This window comes from Nuphar pumila, chromosome 13 (genome assembly GCF_984573655.1).
Source record: "Nuphar pumila chromosome 13, dmNupPumi1.hap1.1, whole genome shotgun sequence".
NCBI classification, from domain to species: Eukaryota; Viridiplantae; Streptophyta; class Magnoliopsida; order Nymphaeales; family Nymphaeaceae; genus Nuphar; species Nuphar pumila.
Genome location: NC_143261.1, coordinates 10,248,955 through 10,273,502, shown reverse-complemented (window position 1 = coordinate 10,273,502; position 24,548 = coordinate 10,248,955). Strand labels below are relative to the sequence as shown.

The 24,548-nt window shown below is 37.8% G+C and overlaps 1 protein-coding gene across 1 annotated transcript in view; it reads left to right on the top strand.

The window, feature by feature from the left end:
- Window positions 1–2,001: 2,001 nt before the first annotated feature.
- OVA6 (Class II aaRS and biotin synthetases superfamily protein) overlaps window positions 2,002–24,548 on the top strand; it is a 35,382-nt gene continuing 12,835 nt past the window's right edge. Inside the window, exons 1-6 of the mRNA XM_089984165.1 lie at window positions 2,002–2,416; window positions 2,521–2,577; window positions 6,592–6,702; window positions 6,846–6,932; window positions 7,358–7,471; window positions 7,559–7,765. Of these exons, the coding sequence (XP_089840291.1) occupies window positions 2,078–2,416; window positions 2,521–2,577; window positions 6,592–6,702; window positions 6,846–6,932; window positions 7,358–7,471; window positions 7,559–7,765 (915 nt within the window). The 5' untranslated portion in view covers window positions 2,002–2,077. The remainder of the gene's footprint in view (window positions 2,417–2,520; window positions 2,578–6,591; window positions 6,703–6,845; window positions 6,933–7,357; window positions 7,472–7,558; window positions 7,766–24,548) is intronic.

Here is a 24,548-nt window from a genome sequence, read left to right as displayed (position 1 = left end):
ATCTGATCTTTATTGTAAATCACTACTCTCTGATATGATTTCTACTGTAAATCGCTACTTTTTGATCTGATTTTTATTGTAAATCGCTACTCTTTGATCTGATCTTTGCTATAAATCATTGCTCTCTGATCTGATTTTTACTGTAAATCGTTACTCTCTGATATGATTTCTATTGTAAATTGCTACTCTCTGATATGATTTCTAATGTAAATTGCTACTCTCTGATCTGATTTCTAATGTAAATCGTTACTCTCTGATTTGATTTCTACTGTAAATCGCTACTTTCTGATCTGATCTCTATTATAAATTGTTATTCTATGTCTACTCAGTTTGATGCTGTCACCATTTTCTCTGCTATAAATCGCTATTATCTGTCTACTCAGTTCGACGCTTGTACCCTCGTATTATCATGAATAATAGACGGGATGTTGATTCCTCTGGTAGTTCAACTGTTTTTCATGAGTAGATTACAACAAAGAGTGCTCTGACAATAATAGACGACAACAAAGGGTGCTTCGATGGCAGCAGACGACGACAAATGATGCTCTGGCGGCAGCAGACGATGACAAAGGGTGCGTCGTCAAAGGGAGCTTCTATTACAACAGATGGTGCGTTGTCAAAGGGTGATCCAGAATGTTTAAGGAGAAATATTGTGAGGAGCTCGTGTTACAGAAGGGGAGTTTACTGCTTAAGGTGAAAACAAGATGTTTGAACTTTAAAGAGTTAAGATTATCATATCTTTTTTGGATGAAGGATATTTTTGTCTTTTTTTAGAATCATCGTTTCATGGCGAGAAAGGTGAGAAAAGGTACTTAAGTCTTTGCAACCACAGCGGACTCTGATGCTAACGGATGCCGACACACACAAAGATACGAGCCCCACATGCTTATATACGTGGTGCTCATTCGGACCCCCAAACACAGACCATTTGCTAAGTGCATCTTCGAGGGGAGAACATATAACATGCTTCAACACATTTGCAAACAAATCACTCCTCTCTTGTTTCTCCCTATCAAACATCATGTACAGGAATAAATTTATAATTTCAGTAACTGATCCATATCGTTGATTTCAAGCAATGCACTGAAAAGTCCTAAACAACTTTGGGAAAAGGACTATTCATAGTCAACAATACCAGAACGATTTATGGTTAGTGAAGTAATAAGGAGCAACCTCTTTGCGATTGAGTTTCCAACAGAGTAACATGACATTATAGATTCAAGCTGATTTTCAAGAAGTCAACACATGCACAAGCTACCATCAACGTAGACTTCCTGTGAACACCTATGGCATTGCCTGAACCACTCATATCTGGTGCCACTGGCTAAATGTTCATGCACTTTACATAACAAAGACATCTCTGCAACCGCGTTTGTATCTCTTCCATGAAAAACCGATACAGTGACACATGATGGAGTGCATATTTAACCACCAAAGAACACAAGAGTACATTGAGAAAAAAGGAAATAGAAAAGCTATCGACCCTTTAACAACATCCCCTAAATGAGACTACTAAAAATATTCCATATTATTTATACATGAAATATATAATTTTATATATTGTACTTAAAAAAATATGTATCTTTTATATATTACACTTGATAGTTCATATTTTATTTATATATTTTTTATTCGTCGTTCTTTTTTCATATATTTTATGCATTTTTTATACATTACACTTAAAATAATATATATTATACATAAATTTTTATATTTTATCTATACTGGTTGAGCTGAGCCGAGCTGAGCTGTAAGCTAACCGAGAAGCTCATGACTCAGCTCGCCAGCCATATAAACCGATCATAAACGAGTTTGTGATGAGCTGAACCGAGCCGAGTCTAGAGTTGCTCGGTTCGTTTACCAGCCCAAACCGCGAGTCCGCTCTCCGTCACGAGCCCAGCTGGACCCACCCCTGAATTATGGGCACGGACCGAGCCATGAGTCAAGTCACCGGAGCAAAAGAAAAGCGCCATCTAGCCGTTTTTATTCACCTCACTCTCCCTGAGGAGTCAAGAGAGGGTGGTATTGGTGGGTAAGCTGTCAAGCTTAGCTCTCTGTGGAAGAGAAGGGTGTGGCCATGGTGGCTCTCCGCTTTCCCCCGATGTCTCTCCTCGCCTCCTCCCCCCAAACCATCCTCCCGTTCTCCTCTCTTTCCCCTGCCTTCTTCCGGAGAGCCCACCGTCCTTCTCGGTTCCCATGTTTCTCTTCTCTCTCCACTCAGCAGAAGAACCAGCAAGAAACGGGGAAGGAGGACGGGGGCACCCTCCCGAAGGAAGGCATCGTCACCCCTCGATCTCAGGACTTCAATATGTGGTATATCGACATCATCTATAACGCCGAGCTCGCCGACTACGGGCCGGTGCGCGGCACCATGGTCATCCGCCCGTATGGGTATGCAATCTGGGAAGCCATCCAGGTGAGTTTTTTTCTGTGTTCTGGTTGTTTATTTCTTTGGAATTGGCGAGAACGGTTTGTGGGTATCGCTTATTTGTGGTGGTTTTGGTGGTGGGTGTGGCTCAGGACTACTTGAACGTGAAGTTCAAGCAGACGGGGCACAGCAATATGTATTTTCCGCAGGTATTTCCTTTGTTTCTCTTTTTGAGAAGATGGGTCGTTGGAAAGAGGCTTTAGTTTCCATAGGTGTTGCTTTCTTGGTTTTGTTTAATTGGTGGGAAGATAGATGCTTCTGTTATGAATGGATTGATTCATGACCGTATTCCGCTGATAATCCTGATTTCGTACTAAAGAAGAATGAGAGGGGATTTCAAAGACGGATTACCATTTTGTCGGTTTCTTTTGTGTTTGTGGGATATGTCTCTCGCTTGTATGATTCTTCAACGGTTGTGGTTGCTGTAAGTTTGATGATAATGAGTATCTTCTCTTCCTTTTGATACTTTGTCTTGGTTTCTAATTTCTAAACGATCTTCTATCTGACCCCCACAGAAGGCCTATCGAAATTTAGATACTACAGTTTCGTGAGCATTTAGTGGATGCTGTGCTATTTTTTCATAGCATGTTTGAAACATACAACAAACAACAACAACAACAACTATGCCTTCATCCCAAAACAATTGGGGTCGGCGATATGAACCAACAAAGAAAATCATTATGGGTCTTCCACATGAATCCTTCTCCTCCATTCATTTCTATCCAATGTCATGTCCTCGGTGAGGTTCAAAGCATTCATATCCTTTCTTATCACCTCCATCCATGTCTTCCTAGGCCTACCCCGACCTCTTTTAACTAATATATTTTCCCATTTCTCCATCCTTCTAACTGGAGCATCATTAGGCCTTCGTCGAATATGTCCAAACCACCGTAAACGATTCTCTCTCATCTTATTTTCAATGGGTGCAACGCCTACCTTCTTACGTATCTCCTCGTTCTGAATCTTATCTTTTATTGTATTTCCACACATCCATCTCAGCATACGCATCTCAACTACACTCATTTTTTGAATATGATGTCTCTTGGTAGCCCAACATTCCGTACTATATAGTAAAGCGGGCCTAATAGTCGTCCTATAAAACTTTCCCTTCAACCGCAATGGCATTCTACGATCGCACAACACTCCAGTTGCACTCTTCCATTTCATCCACCCAACCTTTATCCTATGATTTACATCTCCATCAATTTCTCCATACTTTTGAATGATAGATCCCAAATATTTGAAAGAATCATCCACCGGCATTTCGTGCTCATCAAGCTTCACTACACTCCCATCACTACTTCGTTGCTTACTAAATCGACATTCCATGTATTCTGTCTTACTCTTACTCAACTTAAAACCTCTTGCTTCCAATGTCTGTCTCCATAATTCTAACTTAGCATTAACCCCAGCTGTAGACTCATCAATCAAAACAATATCATCAGCAAACAACATACACCATGGCACATTTTCTTGAATTGATCTCGTAAGCTCATCCATCACTATAGCAAATAGGAAAGGGCTTAAAGCAGATTCTTGATGTAACCCAACCGTTATAGGAAAATTGGTTGTCACCCCTCCACAAGTGCGGACATTGGTTACTACTCCTTCATACATATCTTTAATTATACTAATGTACTTGAGAGAAACACCTTTCTTCATCATTGTCCACCAGAGAACGTCCCTAGGTACTCTATCGTAAGCCTTCTCCAAATCAATAAAAACCATATGCAAATCTTTGTTCCTCTCTCTATTTCTCTCAATAAGTTGTCTAAGAAGATGTATAGCTTCCATAGTTGATCTTCCAGGCATAAAACCAAATTGATTCTCCGATATCATGACAATCTTTCTCAACCTAGACTCAAGCACCCTCTCCCAAAGTTTCATAGTATGACTCATGAGTTTTATACCACGATAGTTTGTGCAATCTTGTATATCACCCTTATTCTTATATAGAGACACCAAAATACTCTTCCTCCACTCATTAGGCATCTTATTTGTCCGCCAAATCTTGTTAAAAAGATTTGTCAACCATTCTAAACCTTTCTCTCCCAAGCATTTCCAAGCCTCGATAGGTATACCATCTGGGCCAACTGCCCTTCTTGATTTCATTTTCTTCAAAGCCTCTGCAATTTCTTTTTTTTGAATCTTGCGCATGAAGTCACGATTCATCTCATGAAAAGGAATTGAAAAGTCTCCAAGATTCTGAGCATGACTTTCATTAAATAGCTTATCAAAATAATCTTTCCATCTCTCCTTAATCTCCTCATCTTTGACTAAAACCCTTTGCGTTTCATCTTTGATACATCTAACCATACCCAGATCCCTCGATTTCCTATCTCTCATCTTTGCAAGCCTATAAATATCCTTCTCACCCTCTTTGGTATCCAACTTGTCATAAACCTCCTTATATACCTTATCCCTCGCGTTCCGAACTACTTTTTTAGCTTCCTTCTTTGCTATCATATACTTCTCCAAATTCTCATTATCACGATTTTTACTTAGATTTCTATAACACTCTCTTTTAACCTTAATAGCTTATTTGACATCCTCGTTCCACCACGATGTATCCTTACCTAGCGGTGCACCGCCTTTAGACTCACCCAATACCTCCTTAGCCACCTTTCTCATGCCACCCGCTATCTTATTCCACATAGATTCTGAATCCTCCTCGAGACACCAATCAACTTCCTTAACTACCCGCTCTACAAACATTCCTTGTTTAGCTTCTTTCAGTGCCCACCACTTAATTCTAGGATCTATCATATGTCTATCCCTTTTGCGGTATTGTCTAATTCTAAGATCTAAAATTAAGACTCTATGTTGTGTAGCTACACTTTCTCCCGGTATAACCTTACAATCGATGCAACAACCCCTATCTCTCTTTCTAAGTAGGAAAAAATCTATCTGACTCGTATTAACCCCACTTTTAAATGTTACAAGGTGAGACTCCCTCTTCCTAAACCAAGTGTTTGCTAAGATCATATCATAGGACAAACCAAAATCTAAAATCCTTTCTCCACTTTCGTTTCTTTCTCCTATACCATAGCCTCCATGGATACTCTCAAATCCATCCCTACTAATGCCTACATGCCCATTAAGGTCACCGCTGATGAAAAGCCTTTCTCCATAAGATATCCCTTGTACTACTCCATCTAAATCTTCCCAAAATTGACGCTTAATGGAATCATCTAAACCTACTTGAGGTGCATAAACACTAATAATATTCATACCTAATACTAATTTAATAAGTAGAATCCTATCACCCTTCCTACGGACCTCAACTACATTATCTATAAACTCACGACTCATAACAATCCCTACTTCATTCCTATTCCTATTTATTCCTGTATACCAAATCTTATATCCCCATAGTATGTTTGAAACATGCAGAAATATTTTAAATAAAATCTCTGGTGACCATTTGTTTTTTTTTTAAGTAATATGGCTGTCTCCCAATCTCTCTTTGCTTCCCATATTGCTGTGTGATTTGGATATGCAGGCCGGAAACTATAATAAATTGATAGACTTTGCAGAAATATTTAATTTGTATTGGTGATCATGCTCCTAAACTTGAATGCATTATGGCGGATGTGGCTGTTAGCAATACACCTGCACACCTTGACGTTGCAGTTGCTTATGACAGTTGGCATAATTTTTCATTTTAGCAGAGTTGTGCAGTTATGTATATCACTGCTCAGTGGTAAACGAGCCATAGTTCATGTGGGGTGCATTTATCTTTAATAGTAAGCTGTCTTCTTAGGCTTCCATGTTACATGCAATTTCTTGTCATGCATAAACAAGTTTGTATCCTTGGATGCAAAACTGAATTAACATTATGCCTGAATCAGACATCCTGTTCAGATTAAGGAACATGTTGAGCAGCAGTAGACTTTTTCCAAAAACCAATTATTATATGTATTAACCATAATGGGGGTTATGCATTGCTTTCAAAAGAAACAAAAGGAATATGTTTCTGTGTGTGTTAATCTTTCTTTTTCGAAAAAGATAGCACACCTACTAGAGGCTAATTTTTAACTATCTATTGTTCTTCTACAATTTGTAAAATGTTATAAACCAACTGAGGTTCTTGAATTACATTTTATCTTCTGCTTTATTTTTATTATTGGGTGTCTGATATTTACATTATAACCTGAAACCAGTTTATACCTTATTCTTTTATCGAGAAAGAGGCTGCCCATGTTGAGGGTTTTAGCCCAGAACTAGCACTAGTAACAATTGGAGGTGGAAAAGAACTTGAGGAAAAGCTCGTGGTAATTTTCTTTCTATTAACTTGATTCTACTAAGCTGTTGTTTTTTAATGTTCTGAAATTAGGGCAGACAATTTTATCTTCCTTGATGTAGTCTGAACATTGCATTTTATTTCTTTGGAATGTACTTTTGAGGTTCTGGACAGGTTCGACCAACTAGCGAAACCATTGTGAATCATATGTTCACCCAGTGGATTCATAGTCACCGAGATCTTCCTCTCATGGTGAATCAGGTAAAACTTTTATCTCTGTTTTGTTTATATGGGGTGTGCATGCAAACATGCATATCCACCCATCTCAACACCGCCACACACACACAAAACACAACAGTAATACACAAAGTTCACTTAATTCTTTTTGCTCTGATGTTTTTGAAATTACTGTTAACCATGTCTTAGTTTCATTTATTTGGAGCGCCTATATTGGCATTTTCAATTCGCATGAAGTACAACTATCTTTTTTTGGAAGTATCCTTTATATTGGACATGTACTTTGAATGATTATATATATATATATATATATAAACCTTAAATTGTACTTTGCAGCTTGTCATCTTTGGATATTTCTTCATTTTTTATTTTATTAAGATTCTTCTATTTTTCCTTTTTATATAAAAATACCCTGCTGAGGTGTTATTTGTTGCATCATGCATTGCTAGTGGGCAAATGTCACAAGATGGGAAATGCGTACCAAACCATTTGTGAGGACTCTTGAATTTCTCTGGCAGGAAGGACACACGGCTCATGCCACAGAAATTGAAGCAGAGAAAGAGGTCTCTACTTACTGCACAATAAGAATCAGACTGACAGACATATAACATATATTTCCCAACTAAGATTTTGTTATTTCTATACTGCAGGCATTACAGATGATTGATATTTATAAGAAATTTGCTTATGAGGAAGCTGCAATGCCTGTTATTGTGGGAAGAAAGTCCAGACTTGAAACCTTTGCAGGTGCTTCTCGAACCTACACAATTGAAGCGATGATGGGTGATCGAAAGGCTCTGCAAGCTGGAACGAGTCACAACCTTGGGCAGAACTTTTCCCGTGCCTTTCTTACTCAGGTTTTAGAACTTTTTCATAAGATTTTGTTGTCAGGTCATATTTAAAGAAATGGTGGCATGCCCTGTCTTTTATCCTTCATCCTGATTTACAGAATTTTCTCGCATCTCTAAATGAGCTGCAGGAAAATAAGTGTATTGTTGTGTATGAAAGTCAATCTCTGTCAACAGAGTTTGCACTCTGCAATCAAATTTAAAGGTGTCATGTGTTGAGACTTATGTATCATATGTATATTAGCATTCTTGTGTGCTGGCTCTTTTTGTGTGTGTGTATATATATATAGCATTCTATCCAGGATTATTTTTGTACTTTCTCAGTTAGTGTAGAGTTAACAGTTTTTGTCCTATAGTGGTAGTAGAGGGAAAGTCCCCTTATATGACTGTATTCTTCTCATTTCAGAATTAATGAAGTTTCTCTCTCATCTTCTTCCTTGCTATCTCTCTCATGGTTGGAACTCTATTGCTTTGATATCATGGTGTCCTTTAATCCGCCCATTATTTCTAGTTCTGAAGACAACCATGGTTTTGTACTGATAGCATCTATCAAGCAAGAAGAAGCTCACACAAGGAAGAAGATTGAGAAGAGGCTTGAAGAAAGAAACTTTATTAGCTTTAAAAGAATGAATGCTACAACATATAGGGAATGTCCCCTTTAGCTTACACAAGAAGACAAAAATAGTTGACTATGGCTACTATAACTATGTTATAGAAATGCCTCTCTAGAATACACATATGTACAAAATAAAGGGAGTAGCACATATACATGTAATTTAAACTTTATTCCTTAACACTCCCCCTCAAACTTGAGATGATGTGAACACAATCATTCCAAGTTTGAAAAGAAAGGGTTGGAATGTTTTCAAAGGTAGACTCTTAGTAAAAGAATCTGCTATCTGACTAGCGGTCCCAATGTAAGACAATGATATGATTCCTTCCAAGTAGGCCCTATGAGTGAAGTGATAATCTATGTCAATTTGTTTGGTCCTCTCATGAAATTCTGGATTTTTGGTTATATGAATAGCACTTTGATTGCCACAATACAAGGTAGTGATACCCTCAACAATAACTCCCATATCCTGCAATAACCATCTCAACCATGTGATCTTTATAGTGACCTGAGCCATAACACGATACTTTGCTTTTACTGTGGAAAAAGCAACTCTGTTGCTTTTTGCTTTTCCACGATATCAAAGAATCTCCTAAAAATATGCAAAACTCAATCGGTCTTGACATACTTCCCCCCCAAACTCTGCATCACAAAATGCCTTAAATTTTAACGAAAATAAAAAAAAAGAATACAGCACAATGCATCATGCTCTTAATATATCTAATAATCCTCAATACAACTGCCAAGTGAAAATATCTAGGGGCACTCATGAATTGACTCTCTAGGTAATATCCGACTTGGAGATGGTCAAGTAAATTAGACTCCCTATTAAGTGTCTATATACAGTGGGGTCATGAAGAAGTTGACCATATGAATTCTTTAACTTGTAGTTGACTTCTATAGGAGTATCCACTTGCTTTTTGTCTTCACTTAGCATCGCTTTGTTAATCAGTTCAGCTGCATAATTATGATGAGTTAAAAAATAACCTCTTTGAGAGTATGCAACCTCAAGTACCAAGAAATACTTTAATTTGCCCAAGTCTTTCATTTCAATTTTTTTCGCCAACCGAGCTTTCACATTCTCAATCATAGTCTTATCATCCCCCACAATTATCATGTCATCCACACATAACAAAAGTATACACTGTCCTCGAGTAGAAGATGCAACAAATAATATAGGCTCATGAAAGCTTTATTTGAACTCCAATCTCATAACTGTAGTACTGAATTTGTGAAACCAAGCTCTTAGAGCTTGCTTCAAACCATTGTCCCCGATATCAGCAATATTTTGAAAATATCGCGAGAAATACCAATATTTTAAGGTAGCCGATATTAAGGGTAATATCTTGCGATATTTTTAAAATATCGCCAAAAGAGAAAATATCGAGATATTTTTGGAAAAAACTCTTTATTTATTTTAAGTTTGTATTTCCTAGTTTTTTGTTTCTTTTATATTTTAAAACCTTTAAAACATTGTTCTTTATATTTTTGGAAGAAAAATAATTCATAATTTATTATTTTTTTAGCTTTTTTGTTGTTGATTTATATTTTTTCATTATTTTAAACTCCCAAGATATTCTACCAAGGGATATAGTCAAGATATTCTCTCAGAAAAATACCCTCGCCGAGAATTACCTTTAACGATATAGGTGGCTATGCTTCAAACCATACAAAACTCTTTTCAACTTACACACTCTGCTCTCCTTATCAACCACTCCTCGAGGCAACTCCATGTATACTTCTAGATCCCCATTTAGAAAGGCATCTTGACATTTAATTGCCACAAGTCCTACCTTGTAACTACAACCATTGTTAATAAGGTTTTGATAGTGGTTATACGGGCAACTGGTGCAAAAGTTTCAACAAAGTCTATCTTGAACTGCTGACTGTATCCCTTTGCTACAAGAGAACTTTGTATCTTTCTATTGATCCGTTTGCCTTGGTTTTGATATTGTATGCCCATTTGCATCTAACCACATTTTTCCTATGTGGAAGCTTTACCAACTCCTGAGCCTTCATTCTTTCCAGTGCCTTAACTCTTCACACATAGCTTTCTGCCACTCAGGCTCCAACACAACTTCAACATAGGACTTAAGTTTATAATAGGATTGAATCATGGTTAAGAATGATTGTTGAATAACAGAAAAGGACTCATAAGAAACAAAGCAAGGAGGAACTAAAGGATGGGAGCTTCTATGCACCCGAGGAATAGGAGGAACAAAGGAAGATTCAAATGCTTGCTCTTCAGGATCGGCTTGAGGAACATTGGGACTTGGCTCAGATAAGTCATTATCCTGCTGATCGTGCTGCTCAAGGAAAGATTGGGTAGGGACATGTAGCGATCTTCTACTATAGGTATTCCACTCTTTCTCCTTTTCTTTCTCAAGATTTTATAGAAAAGAGACAAAGAAGGAGAAAACAGACTCAAGACTCTGAATTTGATGTTTTTCCTTATAATATGGTACGTGCTCTAAGAATTCTACATGCCTAGAAGTTCAAACTTTCTTTCCCACAGGATCAAAACATCTATATCCTTTATGCCCTTCTGGATACCCAATAAAGCAACACTAACTATTCTTGGTGACAACTTATCTGTAGAATGAGGGATAAGAACAAAGCTGGTGCTACCAAATACCCTAAACATATCATAGTCAGGCTCTCTTCCAAAAAGCTTTTGATATGGTGACATTTTTCCAATAATTCTTGACGACATCCTATTTATCAAGTGTACTGCAACTCCAATAGCCTCAACTTAAAACTCCTTAGGCACTTCACTGTTAAACAACAAGACTCTTGTAGTTTCCCGTGTGTGTATATTCTTTTTTTCAACAATTTCATTTTGTTTTTCACCACTGAGGTGGTATCCCATGTGATAAGTGTTAAAATGTAGTCTCTTATATATATATATTCATATATATATATATAGAAAGATACATATATATATATATATGTATCTATCTAAGTATATATATATATATATATATATATATATATATCTCAAACCCGATAAGGGTATTTATGTAAATTCACATATTTTATGCATATTTTCACTTGAGAATATGATTGTACTTTTTTCATTTTTAATTTCCTTTTGTATTTTTCTTTTTCCTTTTTTTCTTATTTTTTTACTTTTTGACTGATGTGACATGAGGGGGTCTTCAATACACATGTTGGAGCCCCCTCAACGATTACATTTCTAACCATTGGAGGGGCTCCAACGTATGTATTGGAGCCTCCCATGTCTCCAATGCTTATAAATAGGGGTGATCCCCTTTAGCCTTTTTTTATCTTTTTGTAAAGCCCCTTTTGGGACCCAATATATTGAAGTTGATATTTTTTATGCTTTTATGCATGTGTATCCGTGCCTTTGTGCACTTGTGAGAGTTCTCCTTTGTGCCTATGTGCACACTTCGTGTTTCTAGCATTGTGTTTATACACAAAATTGTTAGGTTTTATCACCCACGTTGCATTCACGCAGTAGCACCAGAGAAAAAGAGGTTGGAGACGTCTCCAGCAAAGAAGGGCTAACTTCGTTCACTTCTTGAGAACGTGCCCTAATACATCTTTATATTACTTATGGGTCTAAAATAACAATAGATAATGGGTCTGCTCCAGACCCAAACTCCAGACCCATGAGGAGATACAAGCATAATACATAATATAGAGATACAACAATGCAGTGACATAAATACCCCTGGATGACTACCATCCTTAATACCCGCCCTCAAGTTGTGCACGGTTTTGAACCATGGACAACTTGCCCTTTAAGTACCAAAAACGTATACTAGTGAGACCATTGGTAAAAAAATCTGCAACTTGATCTTCAGTGGAGATGTACACTGGGTCAATTTCTCCATCTTTAATTTTCTAACGAATGAAGTGCTGATCAATTTCTATATGTTTAGTACGACCGTGATGAATGGGGTTAAACGAAATTTGAATGTCACTTTGATTATCACAGTAGAGTGTGGTAGGCAAAAACTTTTCTCCTATCTCGTCCAGTATATGCCTCATCCAAGTGATTTCTGCGGTGGCTGCCGCCATAGACCGATATTCTGCCTCTGTACTGGATCGAGCAACGACTCGTTGCTTCTTGCTACTCCACCCCACCAGATTTCCATCGATAAACACATAGTATCCCGAAACTGATTTTCTGTCATCTGGATCTCCAGCCCAATCTGCATCTGAATATACGGTGATTTGATGTTTGCTCCCCTCAACCTGAGACCGATGATAAAGTAAGCCATCTCCAATCGTGTCTTTTAAATATCGAAGAATCCTTTTAACCACATTCATGTGTTCGGTACACGAATCATGCATAAACTAAGATACCTGATTTACTGCATAGACAATATCAGGCCTAGTAAAAGTAAGGTACTGAAGCATTCCCACAAGGCTACGATACTGCTTGGGATCACGATAGGGTTCTCCATCTTGGGCTTATGATTCAACACACTAGGAGTAGACAACGGCCTGCAATCTCTGATCCCTGCTTTATCCAATAAATCCATTGTGTATTTATGTTGAGTTAGGGATAAGGTTTCATTTTGTTGATCCACTTCTACTCCCAAAAAATTGCGCAATATGCCTAAATCTTTCATTTTAAATTTTCTTCCCAGTAAGTCCTTGATGATCTCTATATGCTCATCCGAATTGCCGGTGAGAATAATATTGTCTACATATATAAGAAGTAGAGTGCTGACCTGTTGATGCCAATAGATAAACAGGGAGTGATCAAGTTGAGATCTGAGAAACCCATGTCACTGAATTTCGAGCGAAAAACTATCAAACCATGAACGAGATGCTTGTTTCAAACCATAAATAGCCCTTCGTAATTTTCAGACATGTGAACTGGGACCATGTTCTGCATATCCAGATGGTTGTTCCATGTACACTTCTTCCTTTAGATCGTCATGCAAGAAAGCATTCTTGACATCAAGCTGATAGAGAGTCCATCTATACTGTACTGACAAGCATAGAACCAGTCGAATAGTACCCATTTTAATAACTGGACTGAATGTCTCATCATAGTCTTGTCCATATTCTTGAGTGAAACCCTTAGCCACAAGACGTGCTATATACCGTTCAACAGATCCATCGGGCCTGTATTTGATTTTGTAGACCCACTTGGATCCTACTACATTTTTGTGCGAAGGTCGTGGAACAATTTCCCAAGTTCTACATTCGTGCAACGCTTGCATTTCTTCGTTCATGGCCTCTATCCACCTATTTGATCTAGATGCGTCTACAAAATTGTTTGGTTCCCCTTGTTTTTCAATCTGGGAAATAAACAACTGTAAATCCATGGAGAAGTTATCATAACTTACCCATCTTTCAATGGGATGACGGGCTCTTCCAGACCTTCGAGGCTGAACGTCAGGGCATGAGTCATTATTGTGGCCATTTCTTCTTGTATAGACAAGTCCCTGGAATCTTGTATTACCATCAGACGTAGATGGTACACTCAATTGGGAATCTGTGACTCCCTCCATCTGAGAATTTTTGTCGGCCTCTTCTTGCGCAATAGTTGGTGATTTACACGAACAGTCATCTTGTGTTTTCGTCTGATCAAAAAATTCTGCAGCCATCCACGGTTCATACACTTCATCCCTTTTTCTCTGCTCTGCTTGCTTCTCTCCCTGACTCTGCTTTGCTGCTCTATCTGATTCTCCAACAATGAGCTCATCAAACACAACATTCCGTGAGACTTTAATGCGACGAGAGGTTGGGTCATAGCACCGATACCCTTTGTACTGGTCAGCATAACCAACAAAGTAGCACTTGCATGCCTTGTCTTGAAACTTGTCACGTTGAGAACTGCCAATGTGAACATAACAGACACAACCAAAAGCTCGCATTTCGTTATAATCAGGGTGTCTTTGAAAAAGAGTAAAATATGAAGATCTATCTTTAAGCAATTTCATAGGCAAACGGTTTATGACATATGTCGCTGTGTGGAAAGCTTCTGTCCATAAACTCAAGGGAACACATGAGTCGTTGAGCATACTTCAGGCACTTTCCACGATGTGCCTGTGTTTTCTTTCAGCAACACCATTTTGTTGTGGTGTATGTGGGCAAGATATACGACGATTGATACCATTCTTTTGGAGAAATTCAGTAAATTCATGTGATAAATACTCTCCTCCATCACATTGGAGATGTTGGATTTTGGATGAAAATTGATTATAAACAAGGGCATGGAACGAACAAAAGATTTTGAATACTTCAGATTTGTGTTTCATAAAATATATCCAGGTGAATCTAGAATAACTATCAATGAAAATGACATAATAGCGGCTGCCAGATAAGGAGGTCTGAGGAGCAGGGCCCCAAACATCAGAATATATGATTTCAAAAGGAATTGAAGCTCTTTGATTTATTGAATGAAAGGGGAGTACATGACTCTTACACAACTGACAACTGGAACAAAGAGGTTCTTCTGATCTTTTATTCAAACTAAACTCTGGAACAAGCCCTTCTGACACAAGCTTTTCAATAAACGAACGACCACAATGACCCAATCGACGATGCCAAACTTCTGACTTATTACACTTAGACAAACTAAGAAAATCTTGAGACAATTTTGACTGAACAATTGATGAGATTGGTGAAGCAACACGAACTGAAGATGGAGACTCCTTGAGGACATACATATTTCCTTGTCGCTCCCCTTCAACGAGCATCTTTTTCGTAAAAAGATCCTTAACACATACAAAAGAAGTAAATTCAACAAAAGAGTTAGTATCGTCAACAAGTTTAGACACAGAAACAATATTTTTAACTATGCCCGGGGAATGGTAAACATTAGACAAAGTTAGGGAGGAATTAGAAAGAGGAAGGTCAACGGTTCCAACATGTGATATAGGGTGAAGAGTACCATCACCTGTCTTAATGCTGAATTTTCCAAAATAGGAAATTGGTTTTGAGATCTTATCAACATCACCTGTAACATGTGCTGCCGCTCCAGAGTCAATATACCATGTTCCTTGTTCATTATGTTTGAAACTCAACCCTGAAATTACAGAAATCAAGAGGTTCTTCACATTGTCCTTATCCTCATCCTTCGGTCCCCCTATTTCTTTTCCTTTGCTGGGAAGTGTAGCCCCATTCATCTTTTCTTTGTTTTGAGGGTTATGCCAGCAATTTGCCTTAATGTGTCCTCTCTTATTACATAAATAGCATGTTGGTATATGTCTGGAGTCTTGATTGTTGGAAAATGAGTTGAATTGATTATTTAGAGTAGGCAATAATCCACGTCCTCCAAAATTAGCTCTTTCTTGTCCACGTCCTCCACGGAAGGATTTCCGCCCCCATTCTGATCCCACCCCTATGATCATTACCTCGTGACTGCTGTGATTTGAAAAGGTCTCCCCTTTAATGGTGACTTCATATTGTAGTAGCTTTGCACGGAGATCTTCAAGGTTTGGTAGTGATGGCAGACATAACAATGATGTAATCAACATGTGATAATCGAGCCCAAGACCATTCAGCGTTTGTTGCATCTTTTCTCTGTCAGGGATCTCACAACCCACCATAGCTAACTAATCTGTGATAGTCGTGACTCGATTCATGTACTCTGTCACAGTAAGGCTTTCCTTCTTTAACAATTGGAACTCTCTTTTCAAATGAAGAATCCTGGCCTCCGAAATCTGTGAATATGTCTTAGCTAACTTCTGCCACAGCTCCAAAGCAAAGCATTCATCGGGAATACTCACCAATACCTCTTGAGAGAGAGTGAAGGTAATGTATGCTACGATTGCTTGGTCTCTCTTCCTCCATGATGTGAAATCTGGATTGCGAATTACCGTGCTGGAGGCATCTTCTTTGTCACCCTATTGTTCCTGCATGATGAACTCGGGTGGTGCGCGGACTGTCCCATCAAGGTGCCCAGAGAGATCCAGACTCCTGATAAATGGCAGGATCTGTCTTTTCCAGGTCAAGTAATTTGAATTGTTGAGCCTTTCAGAAATGAGTTGTTCGAGAAAACTAGACGGCAAAGAGGGAGAATCCATAATGATGAAAAAAGAAGGAAGAACAGTGGGTGAGGATAAGACTGAAAAATTTGTGAATAGATGTGTAAAATCGTGTAAAATCTGCCCAAGATTGCAGTAAACGTGCTTGCTGTTTCTCCCTTTTTTTTTTATCTCAAACCTTTTTCAGATAACAACAAGCACCGTAATCAGTCTGATATGAAATCGGATTTGTTATAATCTGATCTGACAATCCAGTAAATGCAAAACAATTCAGATCTGACACAAGAAGATTCAGATCTGACGCAATTTTGGGGTAAATCTGAAATAGTTCAGATCTGCTGCAGTTTAGGATATGTATTGAAACTCAACAGACGTATCGAGATAGGGTCCCTTTAAAGTATTGAGAAACAAAAACAAAGGAGAAAAGAGAGCAGATCCGATGGCAACCAAATTTGGGTTTGCCGATCAGACCTAGGGTTGAAGAACTTGATACTAGGTCTGACGATGACCAGGTCTGATGACGTAGATGATGAATAAGAAGGGATAAAATGAAAGAGAAGAAGGATGATGGCTAAGGATAGCAGTTTAGGGTTGGATGAAGGCTATCGAAGAAAAGATGAATCACCCAACCTGTTTATGACAAAAGATCTGAATCTCGCAGGGCACTCTCGCTGGAATTCGTCCTGCACACTTTGTATGGAAGTCACAGGCGAACTTGCTTTGATACCATGTTAGGTTTTATCACCCACATTGCATTCACGCAGTAGCACCAGAGAGAAAGAGGTTGGAGACGTCTGCAGCAAAGAAGGGCTAACTTCGTTCACTTCTTGAGAACGTGCCCTAATACATCTTTATATTACTTATGGGTCTAAAGTAACAATAGATAACAGGTCTGCTCCAGACCCAAACTCCTGACCCATGAGGAGATACAAGCATAATACATAATATAGAGATACAACAGTGCAGTGACATAAATACCCTTGGTCGACTACCATCCTTAATAAAAATCTCTTTTTATAGAGATTTTCACATGGTATCAGAGCAAGGTCGCTTGGAGAAAGAAATTTGTGCCGTTCATCACAATATCGAGTACCTCGAAAAGCGTGTCTTCAACTTTTTGGTGATTGGCATAAGGGCTCCTCTTCATCCAATATTTTAGAAGATTACTACAACAAGTAAAATTTAAAATCTTATTGTGGTACATCTTCTTTTCTCTCATCTTACCTCTCTAATGGATAAAAAAGACTCCATTTTTCTCTTGGTTTCAAGCTAAATGACTTCAATTATCACGTATGAGCCGGAAATATGGAAGCCCACATTAAAGAAAAGGGCTTTGGGGTTACGTTCAAGGCTCGATTCCGGAATCAGAGCCTAAAATTACATTGATTCAATAAGGCAAAATCAAAATTCTTAAGGGAGATGAAAGAACTAAGGCTCTTGAGGAGTATAGTAGAAAACATGAGGAGTGAGAAATAAATAACTTCAAGATCTTGTCATGGATTTTCTCTTCCGTTCAGACAAGAATTAACGCCAATATTATAAAATTTAAAAAGGCTTCTCAAGCGTGGGAGTATCTTGAGAAGATGTACACTTCTAGGGGCTTGTCCCATAGGTATTACCTCTAAAAGAGGGCGCTAACCCTTCTTCAAGGAGAAATGACTATAAGGGAGTATTTTGCCGAACTCTCTTCTGTTTGGGATGAGTTTGCTATGCTCAAACCCAAATGGAGTGGAGAAGCCATAGAGTTTCGTCATAAACAACTTGAAGAAGATCAATTTTTTAACTTTTTGAATGGGCTAAGGCCCGAGTTTGAGCAAATTAGATCTTTTCTTCTATCCTCCTTCACCTCTCTCTTTTGAAGATGTCATTACAAAATTAAGTGGAGAGGAAACTCGTATGGGCATTAGCAAGCAAAATCTAAGTGTTCTTGCAATGCCCACAAATTAAGAAGAATGTGATAGAGCAAATGCCGTTTCTAGGCCTGGGAACAACTTGAGGACATATAAACCTCATTTTAAAAGCCAAAATCAAGGAACCAATGGTGGTCAAGGCGGAAGAAGGGACTATAGTAAAATTGTGTGTCACTTTTGCAAAGAGCCGAGTCATATCAAACCGGTTTGTCCCAAATGAAAGAAATTACTTGCAATGGTCACCATATCTCAACCACAAAAGGAGGAATCTACAAATGTAGCTCTCTCTCAATCAAATTATTGAAGCTCTTCAACCTCTTCTCAAGGGAGTTATTTTCGGTGCCGCCGTGTCTACTCCTCCAGGTAAAACTTCTTGGCTTTTGGATTCGGGTGCTTCATTCCACATGTCTTCAAACATTTGCTCTCTTTTCGAATGTTCTGAAAGTTCGTCACCATCTTTTGTTTCAACAACGGATGACACTTTTCTTGAAATTAAGGGAATTGAAAATTTTAAAACTCAAAACTTTTTTATTCCTAAAATTAGATTTATACCAAAATTGTATTTAAACTGACTTTCCGTCTCTCAACTTTCGGACCTTGGGTGTGATATTCAATTATCATCTAATAAATGTTTAATATATGATCACCGGTCCGGGAGGTTGATTGGGGAAGGCTCTAGGAAGGGAGAACTATACTATGTGGACTCTCTTCAAATTTTGAAAACCCCCTTTTGTAATGTGGCCCAACATAAAGGCATAAATGTTTGACACAAAAGACTTGGTCATCCCAACATCACCAAGTTATCCTATTTAGACTTTATTAAAAATCTTTGTAAAAGTATTTTCTCTTGTAATGATTGCATTTTTGAAAAAATGAGAAGTATGCCTTTTGAACAAAGATCTATGTTTACCACTAAACCTTTTGAAATTATTCATTCGGATGTTTGGGGACCGACACCCGTCATATCCAAGGGAGGTTTTGCCTATTATGTGATTTTTGTAGATGATTTTTCACGATATTGTTGGATATATTTTCTCAAACATAAGCATGAAGTCTTTTTATGTTTTAAATCATATCATATGATGATTAAAAATCAATTTAATAGTAATTTAAAGATATTTAAGACCGATTCCGGTGGTGAATATCTCTAATGAATTTAAGAAATATCTTGAAGACTATGGTATTGTCCATCAAAGATCGTGTTCTAACACCTCACAACAAAATGGTTTGGCCGAAAGGAAGCATAGGCATATCATTGAAACCACTAGAACCCTTCTCATTTCCCAAAGTATTCCAATTTTTTTTTGTACCGAAGCGGCTTATCTTATTAATCGTCTTCCATCCAAAAATTTAGATAAAATCTCTTCTTTTGAGACTTTATATGAAAAAGAACCCGATTATATTAGATTGAGAGCTTTTTGGTTGTAAGTGTTTTATCCTTACATATAAAAATGATAAACTCTCGCCAAAAGCCATTCCTTGTGCTTTTTTTGGCTATTCCGAAACCCAAAAAGAGTTTCTATGTTATGATACTAAGAATGATAAATTATGTCTCAAGGAATGTAACGTTTTTTGGAAAATGATAGTGGTTTTGAAAAGAATGAAGCTCATTTAGAAAGTGTCGACTATTCATTTCTTTTTGATCTATTTGTCTAAAGCTGATATCTATAGTGATGATGAATCAACATATAACAATGACAATGAAGTGGTTGAAATCAATAATAATTCTAACCCTACTACCTCTCAAGAAGAAAATATAACTAGAGACCCTATCACCTATACTCATGGAGATAGACACACCTTTAGAAGTGCTATTGAGCAATATAGTGAACCTAGCGAATCTATCTCCACGTATGATTCAAACCCTAAAAGAACCGAAAAAACTAGAAGAACTCCCTCTAGATTCGTATCCTTTGATTCTTTCTCTCCTAAATATCGGGCTTGCTTAAGTGCCATTCACTCATATTTTGAACCAAAATTTTTTGAAGATGCCAAACGATGTATTGAATCGAGAGAAGCCATGGAGAGTGAACTCAAAGCGCTTAGGAAAGCCAACACTTGGGAATTTCAAACGCTTCCCAGTGGAAATAAAACTATAGGATGCCGATGGGTGTTAAAAGTCAAAACCAAGAGTGATGGATCTCTTAAGAGGTATAAAGCTCGTCTATTAGCTAGGGATGGAAGTGGACCGGGGGAAAACGGGGCCCCGCCCCGTTTGGACCGGGGATGAAGGGCATGAAACGAGGATGGAGGCAGGGATGAAGGTTAAAATTCATCCCCGTGCGGGGATGGACTTACACTTTCCCCCGCCCCACCCCGTCTCAGCCCTGCCCCATCTCCGTTGATAATATTACTAAAATATCCTAACCTAAGTAATAAAATTACAAAAAAACCACATTTATATATACTAACTAACCCTAAATCGTATTAGTAAAAAAACAGAGTCAGTCGCCGACTCGCCGCCCAGAGAGAGAGAGAGAGAGAGAGAGAGAGAGAGAGAGAGAGTCTCCCTTTGCCGCATTCGCCTCCTCCTCTCTGCGAAAAAGAAGAAAGAGAGGCGTTTGCTTCTCATGATGGCATTTCCACTCCCCTCATTCAATTCTTTTTCCTTAATTCCATCCGTGTTCCTTCGGTCCGACCCTTCATAACGCTTCCACCTCCCACCGATTTCTCGCTCTCCGTGAAGGGATCGCCCCCTCTTCCTGCCGAGGAAAAGGAGTTTCCTCCCTTTTCTTTGTGGAGTTTTCATCGTCGACGGTGACAAATCGAGCTAGGTTTTGGACTTCTTTTACAGGTACGATTTTTCTTTTTTTTGTGATTGTTATTATATATATATATTTTGTGTATTTTTGGTTATTTGTTTTGTAAATGCCTGATTTGGTGTATGGAATGAGGTTTTGAGAGGAATCAGGTTATTTTGAGGGGTTTTTAGGGTTTTGATTTCTGTATGGGTGGTGTTTTGGCTAATTTGACGGCATTTTCAGCATTTTTGAGTTTTTGATAGTTTTGTTTTTGTTTTTCAAAATTTTGTGCATTTTTGAGCTTGATTTAATGCCTTGGAAATGACGGTTGTGATCGGGTTCGATTTGTTGTTCAGATGATGCAGCGTTCGAGTGAGGGTTGTATGTTTATGTCATTTTTGAAAATTTATTTATTTATTTATTCTTGTTAGGGGTCGGGGTCGGGGTTGGGGCGGGGCAAGGGGGGATGGGGATAATCATTTTGAGACGGGGCGGGGGTGGAGGTCCAAGGTGCAAATACACAAACCTACTAAAGGGTAACCAAGAGCACATAAAGTGCTAAACCCATAAACCCACAAAGGAGTTAAGCTAAAAGGCTAAAAGAATATTTCTTTATTATTTGAAATAGGGTAGAAACCCTTTTACAATGGAGCTAAAGCTCCCACAAGAATAATCAAAATACAAGGGTAAGTCCCCTATTTATAACACCAAGGAGAAGCAAGGAGGGGGGGGGGGCTCCTCTTATAGACGTTGGAGCCCCTCCAACGGTATTGTGATCGTTGGAGGGGCCCAACGTCTTTAAGAGAGGGCCCCCCAATGTACTTTGAGAAGTACAAAAAAAAAAAGATAAAATAAAAAATAAAAAAAGATTATAACCATATTCGTTAGATAAAATATGTGTAAAATTAAGTAAAATGACTAAACTACCCCTACGGCTAATAATAGAGAAATATATATTTTATATATATATATAATTAGGAAGATACGTATACATATATACCATATATGTAAATGTATCATTCTTTATGTATATAATATATATATATGATTGCAATGATTGAATAATACATTTTAACAACATTTGAGGCTGCAAAAAATACAAAAGTATATGTGTCAGAATCTAAAGATTTTTGTGTACGAATACCTCTAATGAAACAAATAAGTAAAGAAAATAAATAAGATTCATGCAATATTTTAGAGAGATGCAATTATAACAAATTCATAACTCAATTAACTATTTATGCAATAAGGTATAATTATTAAGCATGATGGACAAAATAAACAACAGAAACCACAAATTAAGCAATACAATCATTTAACATGCATTAAGAAACAAACATCATGCATTCACCAATATATCATAATTAAGGAAACAAGTAAATATGCATGATCTAATGCATAGTAGAAATATGCATGATTTCAGTGCAATGCATGAATAAATTATTATTTTTTATCAGAGTTTTTTTTCATATGCATGTTCTTATTAAATGCACAAAAATTAAGTTTCTCTTATTAATCACCGTTGCCCGCAGATACTCCAAACGGGTAAAAAATCTTGAGGTCAAGTAGGGTTCCCAGGGTAACTTAGTATTTTATTATTGAGTTCTAAACTTAGCCCTCAACCAAAATAGACTTCGGAACATTAGACATCCAAATCTAATGTCGGTACACTAGAGACATCCAAATCTAGAAGTGCCACCTTCTTGATATACCAAAACAATAGCTGTGTCTACACACCACCCCCAGACAAAGTGACAGATTCTCCCTAAAACCGTGTTCAGGACAAGAACCTCAATATCGGGTTCAAGGGTAACAACAATGCACAAGGAGTTTTAGTATCCTCACAGTTCTCTAAAACCGTAATGTCCAAGATTCCCATACTATAGAAGGGACATCAAGGAAACGTAGATTACACTGTTTTTTAATTTATTTTATCTTGTTATTAATTCATCTCTTTTAATTTACAATTCAACATGCAGAATTAATAAAACAAGCTCGCAAGTCAACATGAGAAACTCTTCACGAGACTATCACCCGTTGCAACATAGAATAATGCAATTAAAACCATAATATCACATTTGATTTTTGCAATGCATGGAACGACTAAAACAAAGAGCAACACATGCTCAAGGCTCACATAGCCCGTGACAATCCATTTTGATCATCGATGCTTTCATATGCAAAAATCATAAATAACATGCCACTATGCATTCCTTTTTAATGCTTCTCAATTCACATTTATTTATGCCAGTTTAAAGATGTGCATGAACCAATAATATTCATATGCATGTACATGAGTTCACACCTTCATGTTAAATGCATGCTTTCATTCAGTACACATATTCATGTCAAATACATTTTTTCATTCATGAATCATCTCAATTACAACATGTGAATATTCATGCAATTACTTGCATGCAAAACACATCAATTTCATGAATGCACATGCACATAAGAACAATTGTGTATTAACACTTCGATTCAGCATGATATACTAGCGTGCAAACATGCAAAAATTTTGTTCTGTTACATGCATAAAGCCAAGCCCTGTTTGATTAACAAATCTGAAATTTTGTGGATTAGACTGAATCTCTATTCAAGCTTGAATCGGTAACAACAATATGCATAAACTGGAAAAATTTGGTCAAGTTTCCAATCTGAATATATATATATATAATTTTTTTTTAAAAGCATTGGGCCTGCCCAACCGAGCCCACTCGGTTGGGTTCAGCGGGCTCGACAAGCCTGTCAGGTCTGTCGAGGCCTAGCTGAACAGGGTCAGGACTGGCCGGGCCTGACCAGCTGAACTGATTTGGCTGGTCTGCTCACTAGACCACAAAAACCCAGTCTGGCAGGGGGCCTGTCCGACCTGCCTCAGACCAGCCAATAGGCTGGGCCTGGTGGGCCGAGGCCTGCCCAGCTAAAACAAAACTTTTACTTACAAATTTTTTTCTTTTTGGTTACCATTCAAATCCCTGCATATAGCCTTTAAATCCGCAGTAATACAATATACATGAATTTTCAGTAAAAACAACAGAGACAAGCAGGTAGACTAAATTTGGATGAAGATATAGATTTAAAATCTATATACATAGCATGAACCCACCTTACGAAACATGTATATCAGTACAAGTTTATATATGAACTCAAAAGTCTGGTCTAAACAATAGGGGATCCCGCTCATAACTATCAGGATTAACTTTGATTAGGCCTCTAAATAGATTCTTTGGCTTAGATCAAGAATCCAACGTGAATACAGTCGAAACAGGAAACATACAGACCCATGGTTTGCTTAGTTTAAACAAAATTTATTCACAACAACGACCCTTAAAAGAAATCCAAAATTTTTTCTTGCCCAAATTTTTTTCCTGAACACACCAGTCGATCCTTGGGTTAATCCAAGAATAATCTGATGAAACCCAAGAAGAAAAGTCGTTTTATTTTTTTTCTTAAGTACGGACCTGACTTATCCCATAAAATCGATTATTGAGTTCAGTCCAAGAAATCTAATCACAAACCTCCAATGAAATCAATGCATGCATAAATCAATACTTC